Below are 16255 nucleotides of genomic sequence, written 5' to 3' on the forward strand. Positions count from 1 at the left end.
AACAAGAGTTAAATTCCTATGGCATCTCATCAATGTTATAACAAAATGACATAAAATGAAATAACATTGAATGAAATGACATTATTCAAGGACCTACTGTACTTTCCCTGTGTTAGCCAACCACTTTCACTGAACATTATGACATACGTAGAGGGAAAGAGAAAACAAAGGTAGCCCATAGTTCCTTTTCGTTTTAGTCCTTTCTTACTCATCAGTAAGCTGAAAGTAGAGAGTGTTGGTAGTATATGAGTGTACCAAGAAATGAAATCAAAACAGTTGAATTAGTTTTATTGCAGGATGTCAACATTTTTGTTAACAGCAATACAATTCCAATGATTCTTCATATGACTTAATTGCTCTTATATTTGCATTTAAAACTGGCACTGCAAATTATAAAGGTTTATAGTTAAATTCTTGCCAATTACTTAACTAATTTAAGTTTTACTTCATATAGAATGGCATTAAATGGCAAATAAAAATGTCATGGCAATTTGAAGGGAAGACAGTGGAAGAAAGGGAAAAGATTTATATTTTCCCTCAAAAAAGTGTTTTCCTGCTTTTTGAACAAGGAGCCCACATTTTTATCTTGCATTGGGGCTCGAAAATTGTGTAGCTGGCACTGGACACATACAAAGTGAGAGATCAATTATCTTAGGGCATCTCAAAGTTGTTAATGTTTGACGTGTGTAACATCACAAACATATATTCTGGAAAAGACATTTTATAGTATTCATGGTTTGTTCATCTTTAATTTTGTAGCACACTTTGTTTTCTAATGCCTGTTTTCTCAGTTGTTTGAACAGAATCCAAGAAAAGGCATCTTCTCCCCCTTCAGAAAAGTAGGCAAAGTGAACCAAGGGGCCGGCTAGGTGGCAATTGAGAACGAAGACTCCTCTCATTCTGACCTGGAGGGCTTGCTTCAGATTTGGGGAAAAGGAGATGGGTGTCTTATGTTTATTTTAGTAAGAGGGGCCATTTCCTCACATCCCAAAATAAACAAGCAAAACACTTGTTTGAAGGACCTGAAAGAATCTTGGAAAAACCCATGATGTTTATCTCATCATTGGGCAAGCCAGAGAAAGTTACACACTGGAGAAAACTTATTGGACTTTTCGGAGTCAGGAAGTTCAGCAACAGTGTCTGCTTTCCTTGTTTGACAAGTGTGGTGAAGCATTGCTCATAACCACCAATGCCTTCTACCTACTGAAAAAGTAAATGGACAAAATGAATACATTTTAAAGAATAGCCTAAAGAAGAGCATCTCATTAGCTACAGTATTGCCACAGGCCCAGAGACCACGTATAAATACACTCTCTCTGTACAAAGATTTTTTAAAAAGTAGATTAAACACATACAGACCTTAAGTAGGGGGGAAAACCCCCCACAAAATCCAGAAAGATCAAGCAACTTATTTAGCATCATTTCAGCAAGAGGTTGCCAGAACTGCAACACAACGATCCAAGTCTCTTGACTTCACACCAGTGATCTCTGATTGAATCTTGAGTCTGCAAAGAAAAGCAACTGAGCAAAGATGAGCCCATCTAGATTAGTAAATTCCTCAAGTTTCAGGTGTCAACTGTCTTTATTCCTGTACTATGCCTACCTGTTATCAATTATTCTGCTTGTGTTTAATAAATGTTTCTGTTATAATTGAGTTAAAAAGAAGATAGAAAGGATATGAATTGGAAACCATATGATCTGGAAAATTGTTTAAGGTGGGGAGGAACCAGTTGGTAGAATATGGAAATCGACTATGAACTGCTCATAATTCCTTTACCACATCATCCTCTCCTCTGCTTGCAGGAAGCTGGCTGTTCTTCCCGCCTCATAATGTTATCCTTTCTTTCCTCACCTACATAATTCCTTTATTTATTTAACAGGTGGTTAGACAGTGTCTGCTGTGGACCACAGCCTGTTTTAGGTTCTGGGGATGCAGCAATAAACAGAGCAAAGTCCCTGCCCTCATGGAGCTTACACTCTGCAGAATCTAGTCACCCTTCAAAATGCAATGTACACAGCTTCTCAAGGGATCTGTTCTCCTTGGATTCACAGGGATTCAGACTCACCATTTATACTATCCCATAATGCCTTCTTTATAGTCTTTTGCACATGTGTATTATTTATTTGATTATTTATAATTACTTGATTAATGTCTGTCTTTCCTTACTAGATGGATGCTTCATGAAGGCAGTGGCTGTGTATATTCTGCATTTCTGAGCCTATCAGCAGATCACTGACTGCAGTAGTTTTTGATTGTGCTTGTTTTTGACACCAGTGTACTTGTGTTGTTTCAATATACTTTTAGCCAAAAGGTGGCACTGCAGGAGAGTAAGTGAAAGAAGCTTCAACCTAGCTGACTCAACAGTCATTGAACGGGATCCAGGAGTCCTAGTTATACGTTAATGTTAATAACTAGAAATAGTCAATGCCAAAGCTTGTACACTTTCACATGCATACAAACACCTGAAATCTCTTAAAAAACACCAATGAATGAAAATCACTTAGGCTTACTAACATTATTAACATAACTTACTTAACATTTCTATGACCATTGAAGAGATCCTGATGGAGTTCCAACAAATACAACTGGAATCCAAATCTTTCTGAAATGTGTATTTATTAACTAATAAACATCTACTAGGATAAATACAAGGAGGCTTTTCTTATTTCAGTGGTTGCAGGTAAAGCAAAAGAAAAAAAACTTGTAAATTTTTTGCTTAGGAACTTGCTTTGAATTTTTGAATTTTTACATTTCACCACTGAATTGTTGTCCCACTTCCAGTTCCATTCTTAAAACTCTTCTTACACTTTGATAAACCTTTCTGGGTGAAATGATATTAAAACCAGCAGCCTCTTCAAAGGCTTCAGAAGCAAATACACAGAAATCAGCTAGACAATCCCTGAGATAAAAATCTGCTCAGGGTGTTTGCCGTAAATAATGAATGGTGGTTTCCATATTTTAGTGTCAGCCATCTGGGTGCTTGTGTGCCCAAGGCAAGTCACCAACTTCAGTGGAGCACTCTCCCCACAAATTCATAATCTCTTTCTTTGTGTCAACCTTACAAAAAAACAAATAAAATTTCACATGCTCTTTCATTTTCATATGTGATCTTTGTTACACAGTTAAGAATATTTGCGTGTGTGTGTGTGTGTGTGTGTGAGAGAGAGAGAGAGAGAGAGAGAGAGAGAGAGAGAGAAATAAAATACGATTCATTTGGAAACAATATTTTGCTGTGTAGCCTGCGTTTTTACTTACTTTATTTTATAGATGAAATTTAGCCAAGACCCTGAAAGCCTGCAATCTGATTGGAAAAAGTAAGGCACATACATACGCATGTCAGTTAGCTGATTTTTCAAGGTTCTTGAACAACAGACACAATGTTAGCAGTCTGATTCAGATTCTGGACCTGTATCACAACTCACAAATTGTAGCTAAGGATATGGTATAAATTTTATTTACACAGCAGGAAAATTATATGTAAGGGTCAGGTGTCAGAGACAGTGAAATGGGAAATATATGAAGAAGGGTTTGGTGCATTTTTTCTGTAGGTAACTGTGAAAAGTTTGTATGGGGGATAAACTCTTTGGCAGAAGTATAAAATGATGTCTCCTACAAATTACTAGAAGTTGTCTAGTTTATGGAGTTTGGAAACCTTGAAAATACTTCTGCTGTAAACATTAAATTAACAGCTTTTTAAAAAAATTTCAACCACAGAATATATTAGCAAAAAGAAAAAATGCTTTCATTCTGCTTCCAAGTTTTTACAAGTAGAAGAGCCAAAAACCATGTGGCTCTAACTAAAATAACCTCTAAACAAATATTGCGACTTATAAATGAAAACATAGAAATGTATATACCTAAAAATATATTAGTATATGTGTAAGGAGAACACATTACCAATGCTAGAAGACATCTTCAAGTTGGCAAGCGGCACGACAGTCTCTACAGGCTAGATGGCGCCAATGGATTTTGGCAGATTTCAATGGGAGGAGAAAATGCCAGGTTGACAGCTCCTATATTCCTTTGGGAGACACTGTTTTGTAAAGTTACCATTGAGTTCTTCCAAAAGAAGCTTACAAAGTATTTTAGAGGATCATAATTGACATGGACTGAAAAAGATTATTAACTCTGTATTTTCATATTGAGCATGTTAGAGAAAATTAGCATTTGGGACAAAGATGGTGTTTCTGAATGCTTCTGTCAGTGAGTGTAGCATTAAATCAAGTTCAGAAAGATAAAAGCTAAATAGGTGAGATGAAATCCATGCAAGGCACAAAGTGACATTCTTTATGGCAAAAACTCAAACACTTAGGAAAATATCTATCACTCAACTATGCCAAAGTTTTTAAACATATTACTGAGAGCCAGTGCATCTTTCTGAGTATAAGAGTAGGTTGCTGTGTTTCAGCATAACAGTTTCAGAAATATAGGACCAGTCCTTGTTTTCTAATAACAATAATAATAGCAACTAATATTTATTGAATGATTACTATGCACCTGGCTCTTCTCTAAGCACTCTATAAATTATCTCTATCTGTATAACACTCCATATTAGATAGGTTTGATGACTTTCCTCAACTTACCGATGAGGAATCTGAGGCACTAAAGTGTCAATATGATTAAGAGAAGACATCCTTATCCAAGTAGATGCAGAGAGGTACAGGATGACTGGTGCTTAATTTATTACCTGTGCTGAACTTATGGTCATATGCTTTAGGTGCTCATCAAATATCAAAATAATATATTTCAGAGTATTCTATGTAGTTTATTTTCTCCCTGAAGCATTTCCTCCCTCATATCAGGTGTCGGACAAGATCATGCTCAGACTAAGGATGGTCACTAGGCAAGCAGGGCTCCTGAACACTGGGATCAGTATCCTAGTGGGCTGGAGATGACTGTAACATGCAGCAAGGATGGAGAACTCTATATAGGTGTAGTCTAGACAATTGAAACTTCTCCTTCGATATATGTGTTGGTAAGATCAAAAGTAATATCCAGGTGTTAAAATCTCTAAAAAACTAAACAGCTAAATTGGCACACAATGTGGCAGAGAAAACAAGAAGTATATGTGGTAAGATCACCTATCTGCTGGGATTCTTGCATCTCCTACTTAGGCATCCAACATAGTTATTTTGCAGAAATCTAGACAATTGTTAATATGTGAAGCCAACCAAAATCATGACAAAATATTCAGAAATATTGAGGATTCATGTGGTGATACAGTATTATTTAAAATACAGGAGGGCTTTGGGACCTCTTAATTAGGTCCCCAAAACAAGTTGTAAGGGGCTGGATAAGAGAGAGAGAGAGAGAGAGAGAGAGAGAGAGAGAGAGAGAGAGAGAGAGAGAGGTGAAATGATAGAATGAATGAATTACCTATGAACAAAATGCTAGGCTCATGGGGAAATGGGTACAGATTTATGTCACACTTCTACAAAACACAAATTATTGATAGTAGTCAATAATTTGCTGATAAATTAAGTTCCTGTTATGTCCTTTAGCCCTACTTGTTATCTCCTTTAGCTCTACTTACCTTTGGGATTTAAATAACTAAGCTTCTTGAGGGCTCCAGATGGTCTGTTTCGAGGTGTCTTCAGATGATTTCGCTGCCTCCAATCTTCATTAATAATAATAATGATAATAATAATCATAGTAATTCACAGTCATTCTCATAGAATTTGTGAAGGCATGAGCTCAAAACACAAGATTACTACATCTCAAAAAGGAGAGGTGAACACAGAACCAGTGTTTGCATACTGTCCATCAGAAGACTTTTCCATTGTCTCCAACCAACACAAGCCCAGGATACTGGTGCAGAGTGGAAGTCAAATTCTTCCTTCTCTGTTCTCTTGATGGAAATGCTAGTTCTGAATGGCCCTCTCTACAGATCGGAAAGTCATTTTCCTTCTTGTCCAGAGGATCCCAAAGTGCTCCAGCACATCTCCCCCACTCTTGGATAATCTTGAAATGCGAGACGGAGGAACACTGACCTCTCCCAGCTAGAACCAGATTTCTCTAGATCTTACCTAGAGAACAAGAAAAAGGAGGTTATTAGGAGAAACTGGAAATAATAAGTTCTTTTCCCCAGAGCCATGACAAGCAACAAAACAATCTAAGGCAAAAACATGATTTTTCAAAATTTACAAAGTGGATGCACATCTGAAAACGTACCCATTCTCGGAGAGACCTGGGATTTCCCAGAGCCCATTCAGAACTGAAATTTCTCACAAGGTTCAAGACGGACAGGATCACTGGTCTGTATTAATTCCGGTTCTATTCTTAATCAAAGCTAGTAGTGAAGTGTGGTCCAAACACGAGTGACAGTCCTACAAAGTTGTTCAAGCCCCTGACTACTCTCGTGCTGCGCCTGTGCATTTTGCTTTGAATATTAAATACTTCTCTGGGTTTGGGTAAGCTCAGGGGGCACACCCCGTAGACAGGATGCTAGGATGTGTGCGGGAGGTATCTGCAGAATGACAGAACCCAGCAGAGTTGCGGGTTTGGGGAAGCGAGCAGCAGTGAAGGACACGGTGCAGGGGCGAGAGAACGTGTAAAGTACACCCGGCTGGAGGCGCGGGGCCTCTTCCTCCACGCGGGCGCCGCGGATGCAAGCTTGCCCTCCGCACCCGTGCACTGCGCCCGCCTCGCTAGCCGCGCAGGGGCGGGCTCCCCGCGCGCCGGCTCTGGAACCGCCTTTCCATTGGCCCGGGGGCAAGCTCGTCCCCGAGTGAGGCCTCGAAAGTTTCATTGAAGGTGGTGAAGTGAACGGTGAGCGCCCGCCGGGTAGCGAGGGCTGCGTCGTCAGGGCGAGGCTGCGCCGCAGTGGTAGGGGGCACGCTGGCATCCGGGCGACGTTGGGTTTTTATTTTTTTTTAATTGAGGCCGTGGAGAAGGAAGTTGGAGCCTGACCCACTCACTGTGCGCTTTCCTCTTGTTCTACTCAGGCTCGCACGATTTCTTCTGGTGACAAAGGGACTTGCAGCGCCACTCGCGGACCAATAACAGAAGCCCAGTCCCGTGCTGTCGGGGATGGTTCTGCACGCCTGGCTGCTCCTGCCCGGGTCTCTCCGGTTCGAAGCTGTGGGGTGCAGAGGCTGAGCCGCACTGCCGCCCGGGGATCCGCCGCGGCGCCACTCGGAGCCGGCGGGCAGTTCCAGGACCCCGGGCCGAGGGGCGCGCCTTAGGCTGCTTGAGCAAAGGGCGGGAGCCCCGCAGCCAAGGCACGTCGGCTTCAGACCTGGTTCAGCAAAGAAAGCTCCCCTGCCGCCCCAGAGCGACGCCCCGGGAGTCAGGCGAACGGACAGTACGCCCTTCTCGCCCCCTTTCCTCGCTCCGCCCCCTCCGGACCCTCCCAAAGAGCCCCCGCGAACGGCCCGGGTCCCGGCCACCCGCTGAAGAAGTCGCAGCCGCTGGATTGGGGAGCCTACACTTCATGGGCGGGCCGTGGGGGTTCTGGCGTCTGGAGAGGGGGCTACCTAGAGCTGGGTGAGGGGCGGCCGAGAGCCCGGTGAGCGCGCACTCGAAACTGATCGCGCGGCGGCCCTCGTCGAGGCGATGCCCAGGCGGCTGCGAGCCGCAGGCCACAGGAGGCCCTAGGGGGGACGGGCCTAGCGCCCCAGTCCTAGGGACCCTTGAGCCTCTCCCCTCTGCTCGGAGTCGCCTGACCTTAGCGATGGCCTCGGAAGTGGTGTGCGGGCTCATCTTCAGGCTGCTGCTCCCCATCTGCCTGACAGTAGGTGAGTGCGGTCCACTCACTGAGGTTACTTGGGAGGGTGAAGGGGATGCCTGGGGAGGGGGGTGGGCTTCCGAACAATTCAAAGTTAAGGGCTCTAATTCCAGACTCGGTTCGGAAGTCCGCGTAAGGGTCCCGGGGCTGGAGGCGTCAGACGTGTGCTGTCCTGAGTGTCACAGCATGGCCCTTTCACTTCCCGCGCTGGGGCGCACGTTTAGGGTCTCAACCGTCCAGCTGCAGAGTCCGGGAGACCGGATCGGCATGTGCTGGAGACTGCGTTGAATTTAGTCTCACGTGGAATATCTTTCGTGGAATGCTGACTTGTACAAAAAGGATACAGATCTGGCTGGAAAACGATTGTAGACTCCCTTCCTCGGTGCAGTACAGGATCCTGCCGGGGGCCCCTTCTCCCTCTGTCCCCAGACGCACAGCACACTGTGCATCCGGAAGGTACAGAGCCATCTCTTCTCCCCCACATCCCAGAATTGTGACGGAAGAGTTGAAGGACTCCGGTTATTCTAAAAAGAAAAGGAGGGAGAAGTATAGGGAAGCAGTGCCCTAAAGTTAGTTACTTTCCTTTACTCCCACAAAAGCCCCTGCAACAAAGTGCTGGGATGCTCTCAGACTACTGAGACCCAGTTACGCCCTTCAGGCGCCGGGTCTTCAGGTCTTTAAAGGATTCGAAAGCTGAATTGCGACTTTCTGGGACTGGTGAGGGTTAAGGGAGGGCCAGAAGAGAGCTTCATGGACTCTCAGTCAAGGATCTCTTTCTATAGGGCTGGCAGGGTGTTTAAAGAAACTGGGCGTCAGGTCTTAAAGACACTGGCAGCGTGCTTGAAGTGAGAGATTCTGCGTTTCTTCTCTAATGGACGGTGCTTCTTAGATTCGATCCCACTCCTAAGAATGACTGGCAGCGCCTTACTTTCCCCTTCCCCCAGCAGAGCTAGAAAACAGAACCTTTTACCAAGTAGCAGTTGTATTTACAAAGAAAGCGTGGCCTTCGCGGAAAAGGCCACCAATTTGCATTTGCCAGAGGCTGAGGACTCAACACACCTGTGCTGTTTTATTTGTGCAAGTAATCTTTCAAAAGGGGGATTCTAGCGTGTTTCTTGAGGGTTGATCCCAGCTACAGAGAGGATTTTGTAGTCGGTGTTAACATGACGAGTGAGTGAAAGGTTTCAGGGACATCAGCGCAGGGAACCTCCGCGGAAACCTGAGAAGGTTCTCGGAGTAGAATCAGTCTGTGGCATCGCAGGGTGCTAGGGAGCAGGAAGGGCCAGCGCACTCATGCCGGCCTTGGCCTCTAGTGTGCCGTTTGAGTTTCGAGGCAGGACCATTTTTCGGGGATCTTTGTCCTTAATAATCACGCATGTAGATGAGGAGCGCGGCTTCCAGGAAGCTGATGTGGACTTCTCCGCCAGCTGGTTTAAGTTGGAAGAAAAAAGGCTTTGGGAAATCGACTGGGGAAAACAGCGCCAGGTTACTTCTGGTGCGTTACTCACAGGTCATGTCACGGTCTGGGGACTGTCTGTGTATCTGAAACGCCTGGCACCGTGACTGTCTCAGGGCTGGCAGGATATTGAAAGCAACTGGGTGTTACTGTACTATATACAACATTTACTATACACCGAATGGAAGCTAGTGCCCGAGTTGACAGGGGGCTTTCAGTGTGAGGCCGATTTGTGGTTGTCATTACTGATGGGGGAGGAGGACTGTGGAGTGGCACTAGAGTCAGAAGGCCCTCTCTTCTCCATTGGCCCTCCATCTCCCTCCCTCTTCTTTCCCCCACAGTTTCTTTCTCCCCCACCTCCGCCCCCCTTCTCACTCCACTTTTTTCCCTTCCCTCTCCTCTCTCCTGGATGGCAGCTTGCGGTGACTGTCGGAAAAGTTAGGTTGATGGTTATCTGCTGCCAGCTCGATCCACTCCAGTGACTTGCACAACTAGCTAAGGGAAATGACAGCAGGGATTACCCACTGATTGCCAGCGACCTCTCTCGGAGTTTAGGCTCTTGCAGGACCCAGCTTGCCTGCCCCGATGCTCCTCGGCCACTGGGGTTGGGGCATTGTTATTTCGACTAATGGCTGGTGGTCTACACCGCAAAGCCCTTGAGTTGAAGTAGGACTGTGGAGTTCTGCCCTCCAGTGGGGCCTAGGGGCTTCTCCTTCCCAGCTCAGACGCCCCAAGGCGTGAGCCGCAGCTGGCCGCTCCTGAGCACGAGGAGGGAGGCTACCAGGGGCGCCGGGAGGAGCAGGGACCATTGTCCCGTGAATGTGGTCCCGCCTCAGTCCGGCCCCTTTTCCCCTTGTCCCCAGCTTCTTCCCGGGACCCCGTGGGCCCGGCGCAGTGTTCACATCGGTAAGCTTGGGCCCAAGGGTTGGCGTGCTCCCAGCCCAGGACGCATACGTGCGCTCCACTGCCGGGGTTTTCCTGGATCTGCCTCCAGGGACTCAAAGATGACAGCCCCTTGGCCGCCTGCGGTCCTGCTGCCTGGATTCCGGGACAGACAGAGTTGGCCCGGCCCGGACGATTCTAGACTACCTTCGCTTTCCAGTTCATTCCTCTGGATTCCTAGGCGTCTTCTGAGCGACGGGAGGCTAACCTCGTGTGTGTGTGTGTGTGTGTGTGTGTGTGTGTGTGTGTGTATGCGCGCGCCAGGCTACAGGGGGGGTGGAGGCCTCCTGCTGGGTCTAGAGCCTGTTGCTTCCCCCGCCCCACCACCCTTGTGGAAAGCTAACCTAGGGGACGGTGAAGGGCGTGGACCTTGGACTTCACCCCTTGACTGGAAGAGAGGAGAGCTCCTGGGAAGACTAGAGGACTGACCCCCCCTCACTTCCTGGCTGCTGCTTAAGAGAGACAACCCACTTCCCAGGGTTAATGATGCCTTCTAATAATTGTAATTGATGGGACAAGGGGGGGCTGGGCAGGTGTGGCCTGATTTAAACTCATTTCTATAGGAAGTGGATGTTTTCAAGGTTATTAGAGGGTTTTCAGGTCTGCCTACTCCCAAGGTTCTACTAAATCAAATATTCAGGTTTCCCCAATATGCATGGACAGTGCAAAGGTCTGCATTAGAATCGATTTTTACATTTCAGCCATCTATTTATATCGGGGCAAGGCAGCCTTCAAAGCCAAGACTTTGCAGAAGCTTACGTATTTCGCTTTAAACCCATTTCTCTAACATTGATGTTGAAAATTTTATGCACAGAGATGCTCTAGCATTTTCACCTAATAATGGATGTTAAAAATGAACTGTTACTGAGTTTAATCTGATGCTTAAAATTTCTTTTTCCCTATAAAAGAAATTTAGAGAGACACTGTGAGTGACATCAGGCCTCTATTAGGCATTATGTGACTCTTGGGTGTTAAATGCCTAACAAAACCATGATGTAATATTACATGTTGTTTGCCATTCAAAATGAACATCCAGTGACAGATTTTTCCACATCAGTAGAAACTAAAAATTTTAAAGATCTCCTAAATTATCTATAACTGCTTGGATAGCTTTTCTGATGTTTTTCCCTTCAAACAATACATGAAAAAAACCAAAAACCAAAACAGACAAAGCTTTCCTTAATATTATGCAATCTTTAATAATTATAATGATATCTAATCATTGTTGAGCACTTTAGAAATATTTTTACATTTATTTTCTTTTAGCATGATTCTACTGTATAAGCACACCTGAATATTTAAGAGCAATCGATTAAGAACAATATAGTGATACAGTCTATATATTGTAAAACATTAAATTTTGTAAGATTTGCAGATTTAAGTAGTTGTTTCGTGGACCTGGAATCGAGTAAACAAAATAAATCAAACATCCTATTGGATTGAGGCTAAATACAAAGCTGTATTGGAAAACATTTTTAAAATATTTGGCTGTGAGATATAAGCCTATATGATGCTTATCAAATTCAAATTCATCTTTAAGTATGTGATTTAGTCTATTCCTGGGTTGGAAGTGGATTGATATATTTTTAATCACATGCTCCTGACCCATTCCTTACATCTTGCCTAGTGTTCTTTGGAGTTTCCTTAATGTCCTGCCTAGAAGCACTGACTTAACCATTTTCAGCGGAGGGGAAGGGAGCCCGGCTTGGACAAAATAGATTGGTCCAGAAGGGGCAGAGCCAATGGTAGCATCAGTAGCTTATACTTCCCCTAAATGAAGTGACCATAGCTTAGGAAAGAACAGAGCACAATAGGAGACAGTGACACACAGAAAGAACTAACCAACTAATGAGTGCTCTGAGGAAAAATCACACTTGGATCCAATAGTGCAAATCTAGGAAGAATCTCTAAAATTCCCTATTGAGATAGTTGGATTAAATAAAATCTGAGCAAAAATATGGAGTCACTTTTGAAATACGTATGGGTATGGTTATGTAAACAATTTTCTCTCTATTGTATAATATGTTTTTTCACCATATGGAATCTATCATTTTGAAATTACACTTACACATACCCTAAGAATTACAAATGAAGCCTGATCAGAGTTAAGATTCTCCCCTTTCTTTTGCTGTGGCTTTCGAGGGTAGGGGCTTTCAGCTACTGAAGGACGTAGTCACAGCAGTTGAAGTCATTTTCTTTTCTGTCACACTTTCTTGGCTTTATATAAGTAGATCATATTTATCATTTTCAGAGAAGAGAAAAAGTAATAATGAAAAGGATTAGAAATTTTCAGTTTAATTCTAAAATAAAATATTTCATAAACAGAGATGGGCATAATCATTTTGTCAACTGGGCAGTGGAAGCTGGAGCCATGTGTCCACCTTGTAGTTTATCATGGGTATGTCACAATGTAGGCAATGTGTACTGCTCATAGTCAGAGGTAAACAGGAAGCTTTGGATTTTACCTTTGGGGAGAGGAGGGTGTGGTGACTTGGCAATTTAAAGGATCTCCATTCACATCAGGCTCTGCCCTTTACTATGTGATCCTAGAGTTGTTTTTGGTTGTTTCTGTTTTCTACCTGTAAAATGGAGATATTAATATTTCCTTTTATGGATGGTTGTAAAATAGTGTGCTCCACACACCTTCTATAATGCCTGACATTCTGCATGTGCTCAAGAAGGCGGGTACTATTATTATATTTATTAATTAAGATGAGAAGAGCAGGGATGCTTGAGGAATGTGTTCCTAGAAATTAACACTAACAGATGGTGACATTAGTCCTAAGGAGACTGACATGTGTACGTGGATTTACAGGAAAACAATTTAATACCTTCCTCAAGCCAAATTATGCTATGAAAATTGGTGTGTGAGTGGCAGGAGAATTTTTAATTATCAGGATTTTTCTTATCAGCTTTGTTTAATATTTTATGTATCTGCAGTTGCATTCTAGTTAAATAATATGTCCTATTAGAACTATACTGCCAGTGTTTACTTTTCTCTCAGACACCATGCCATAATTTTCATGGTCTTTATTTAATGTGATTTTATTTATTTATTTGTCTATTTTTATATGGCATTTTTAAAGATCCTATGTTACTAACAATGAATTGTATATGAAGTTACATAGTAACAAAAATATAATATTATAATTTTTTCCTTAAATGTTCAGGAGAACTTAGAAAAGTATAAGCACACCTGAATATTTAAGAGCAATCGATTAACAACAATATAGTGATACAGTCTATATATTGTAAAACATTAAATTTTGTAAGATTTGTAGATTTAAATAGTTGTTTCATGGACCTGGAATCGAGTAAACAAAATAAATCAAATATCCTATTGGATTGAGGCTAAATACAAAACTGTATTGGAAAACATTTAAAAAATATTTGGCTGTGAGCTATAAGCCTATATGATGCTTATCAAATTCAAAAGACCCTCCACTTGGCCTTTCAGATCCATTAGGACATGGCAGGATCAAGACGAATGAGGAGACTTGAAGTCAGGTAATTAATATCTGTGGAGAGACTGCATCAGACATACAGCTTTTTAAAAATATCATAATTTTTGAACTGTCCAATAATTATCATAGAACATTTAGGCATAGAACATTTAGCTAAATAACTTTGTAAAATTTAAGAGTGATAACATACAATTTTGCATTTTTTTCTATTTACTGGTGTATTAAAAAAAAACTATATAAAATAGCAATTAAAAAAATGTTTTTCCAGGCTCCCGTGAACGTACAATTTTTGTTTGCTTTGTTTTATCATATAGGATGGTGATGTTTTTTCTGATTAATAACCTGCTATTTTTGAATTCTCCTTTCTTTTACTATATTGGGAGGCACGGTTCTGCATTAAACTAGGACACTATAGATGGGCATATTTAAACTTTTTTGGATACGAATTTCAAATTTTAAATACATTTTATAAAAAAGAATGGATTTGTTGTATCTGTGTGGTTAGTTCTGGCTGTCTGTTGCAATTTCATCAGACATCTGGGGGTAAAGATGTTGCTAATACTTTACTCTCTTAGGGAGTTATTTATTCTATTATCTAAACTCAGATGATTCGCCCCTCAGTATTTTTTCCAGCTCTGAACTCTCTACCCTTTCTCCCTCTCCCCTTTAGGTTAGACTCTGTCAGCACCTTATCTTCTCCCTGCAACCTTCTCTGGTGTGCTCAGTGCAAGTTTTCCCTCTGCTCTTTACTTGCACATTTACAATGATGTTGTTGGTGCCACTGACCCTTAGGTACAGATGCTGTCCAAATCAAGTACCTCCTTCATAGATGTTCTTCTAGGTTTGTCTTTGCTCTTTCATCTTGGTCAACAGAAGTGTTGTTGCAGTGGGTTTATATCCTGTGTGTTCTTCAGTGTTGGAAAACCTGAAACCTATATCTTGGCCTCTTTACATCCTCCCCATGTGCTGAGCCAGTTGTGCCCTCCACTGCTCAAAGCCCTCCAGAATCTATTCTGCAGTTAAGAGTATTTGGGGCTTTTCTCCATGTCAATTACATTCCAGCCTTACCTGAGTCAAAATCAGGAATTATTGCCATTTCTACCTTCAATACTGTGCTTGGCCATCAGCTCAGCAAATTTGTGTTCCTATCCTGGTAGCAAGTCAATTCTTTTCTCCCCCATTTATAGATGGCCCTTGCAGCCAGTTTTAAGCAAAGGCAATTCTGTTCTTCATAAGGTCTCTTTTCAATATAGATTTCTCAGGGAAATGTGTGTTAGACAGAATAAACTTTATTATCTCTCACATGATATTCAAGCTGTAGGGGAACCAAAGTTGGTATGCGAACTGTGCTCTATGATGCCCAAGGAGGATGTTGTTGCTCTGCTATCTCGCAGGTATTGCATTCAATCCTGTTCCCATGCCCACATTAAGCTGAAGGATGGAGGAGGCAAATACAGAAGGGACACCCCTTCTTCACTTTCTGAGGTCACGACCTGGAAGTTGCATGAATCACTTCTGTTCATACCCCATTAGCTTGAATTTAATAATAGTATTCACTTACCTAACTGCAAAGGAAGCTGGGAATGTCATCTTTATTTTGGCTGGTAATGTGCTCAGCTAAAAACAGAGGAATTGATAGTGTTGCAGTGATAAAGAAAGAGAGAATGGATATTAGCATACCAATATCAGTCTATGCCTCTTGTAGATGAAGATAACTTAATGTGCCTTGCAGACACTGCCAACTTTTCTACCCCACCATCCCCACTTTTCTTCTATACCTGTAACTAGACTCCAGTACCAGCAGGCTCCTAAATGTGATATACAAAGTGTGATCCATGAGCAGGTATACTGCACTCTGAAAGAACTGCGTAAGCTTTCTAATTTACACAGACAAAAGTCTGGGGAATATGTGTAGGAATGGGTGTTAAGGGTATGGGATAATGGTGGGGGGAACTTAAAGTTGAATCAGGCCAAATTTATTGGTACAGGACCGCTAAGCAGAGATTCTGGATTCACTGTCATAGCTTGAAGTGTTAGAAAGAGGTCTATCAGTTTGGTTGGTTGGCTGAAGCATGGACCAAAAAGTGACCTATGCCCAATGAAATTAAAATGCCATACCTGCCTTGGTATACCATAGAGGAAAAGAGCCAAAGGCTTTTTAGGGGGAGTGGCATGGTAAAGTGGGTTTATCACGTGAGGCCTGCTCACCTACCTTGTGAAGGTACAGAGAACACACATTTCACCACTACTGTGAGAAATAAATTTGTAACTGGAGGCTTAGCATCCTTGAAGTGCTCTGTGCTTGCTCTTCTCTGTAGGTCAGAAATTATAGTGTGAACTGCTGTCACTTAACTGGAATCTCTTAAGTTCAATGGAAATACTTGTATTCTGGGTGGCAGGGGCCACCAAGAGGCCCACTTAATTGCCAAAGACAGGGTGGATATCATTATCATAATGGACAGTGGAGTCAAAGCAGTAATCAAAATAGTCTGACTCCAAGACCTGTGGCATTTAGCTTGTTAATCATGGTGTTCCTAGAAGTGAAATAGATGTACAGTCCACTAAATTCTGGCTTGATTTGTCTAAGTAGACGAGTTCTAGCCTAAGCAATAAAAGTCTGACTTGAATCACCAACACAGAGCCATTGCCCCTCAATCAATCCCTCA

General features: G+C 42.6%; 1 protein-coding gene and 1 long non-coding RNA gene across 10 annotated transcripts in view; one reads left to right on the forward strand and one right to left on the reverse strand.

The window, feature by feature from the left end:
* Positions 1-286: 286 nt before the first annotated feature.
* Positions 287-6455, reverse strand: LOC148758396 (uncharacterized). 3 transcript variants are annotated; one of them, XR_016021131.1, is made up of 3 exons: positions 6173-6455; positions 5535-6027; positions 287-4034 (listed from the first exon to the last, which is right to left on the reverse strand). It is a non-coding gene; the product is annotated as an uncharacterized LOC148758396 (long non-coding RNA). The 3 variants fall into 3 exon arrangements; XR_016021130.1 differs by having other exon boundaries at positions 287-1505; positions 3899-6027; XR_016021129.1 differs by having other exon boundaries at positions 287-1203; positions 1360-6027.
* Positions 6456-6647: 192 nt separating this feature from the next.
* Positions 6648-16255, forward strand: part of PIEZO2 (piezo type mechanosensitive ion channel component 2) — a 436387-nt gene continuing 426779 nt past the window's right edge. For 2 of the 7 annotated variants that reach the window (XM_088797901.1, XM_088797902.1), the window contains exon 1: positions 6950-7737. In XM_088797901.1, coding sequence (XP_088654027.1) covers positions 7674-7737 — 64 coding nt within the window. In that variant the 5' untranslated portion in view covers positions 6950-7673. Of the gene's footprint in view, positions 6827-6942; positions 7738-16255 lie in introns of those variants that run through there. The other 5 variants (XM_088797899.1, XM_088797898.1, XR_016021128.1 and 2 more) reach the window with 5 other exon arrangements.

The sequence above is a fragment of the Rhinolophus sinicus genome, chromosome 4 (genome assembly GCF_057876585.1).
Source record: "Rhinolophus sinicus isolate RSI-liver-muscle chromosome 4, RSI-T2T, whole genome shotgun sequence".
In the NCBI taxonomy this organism is placed as follows: domain Eukaryota; kingdom Metazoa; phylum Chordata; class Mammalia; order Chiroptera; family Rhinolophidae; genus Rhinolophus; species Rhinolophus sinicus.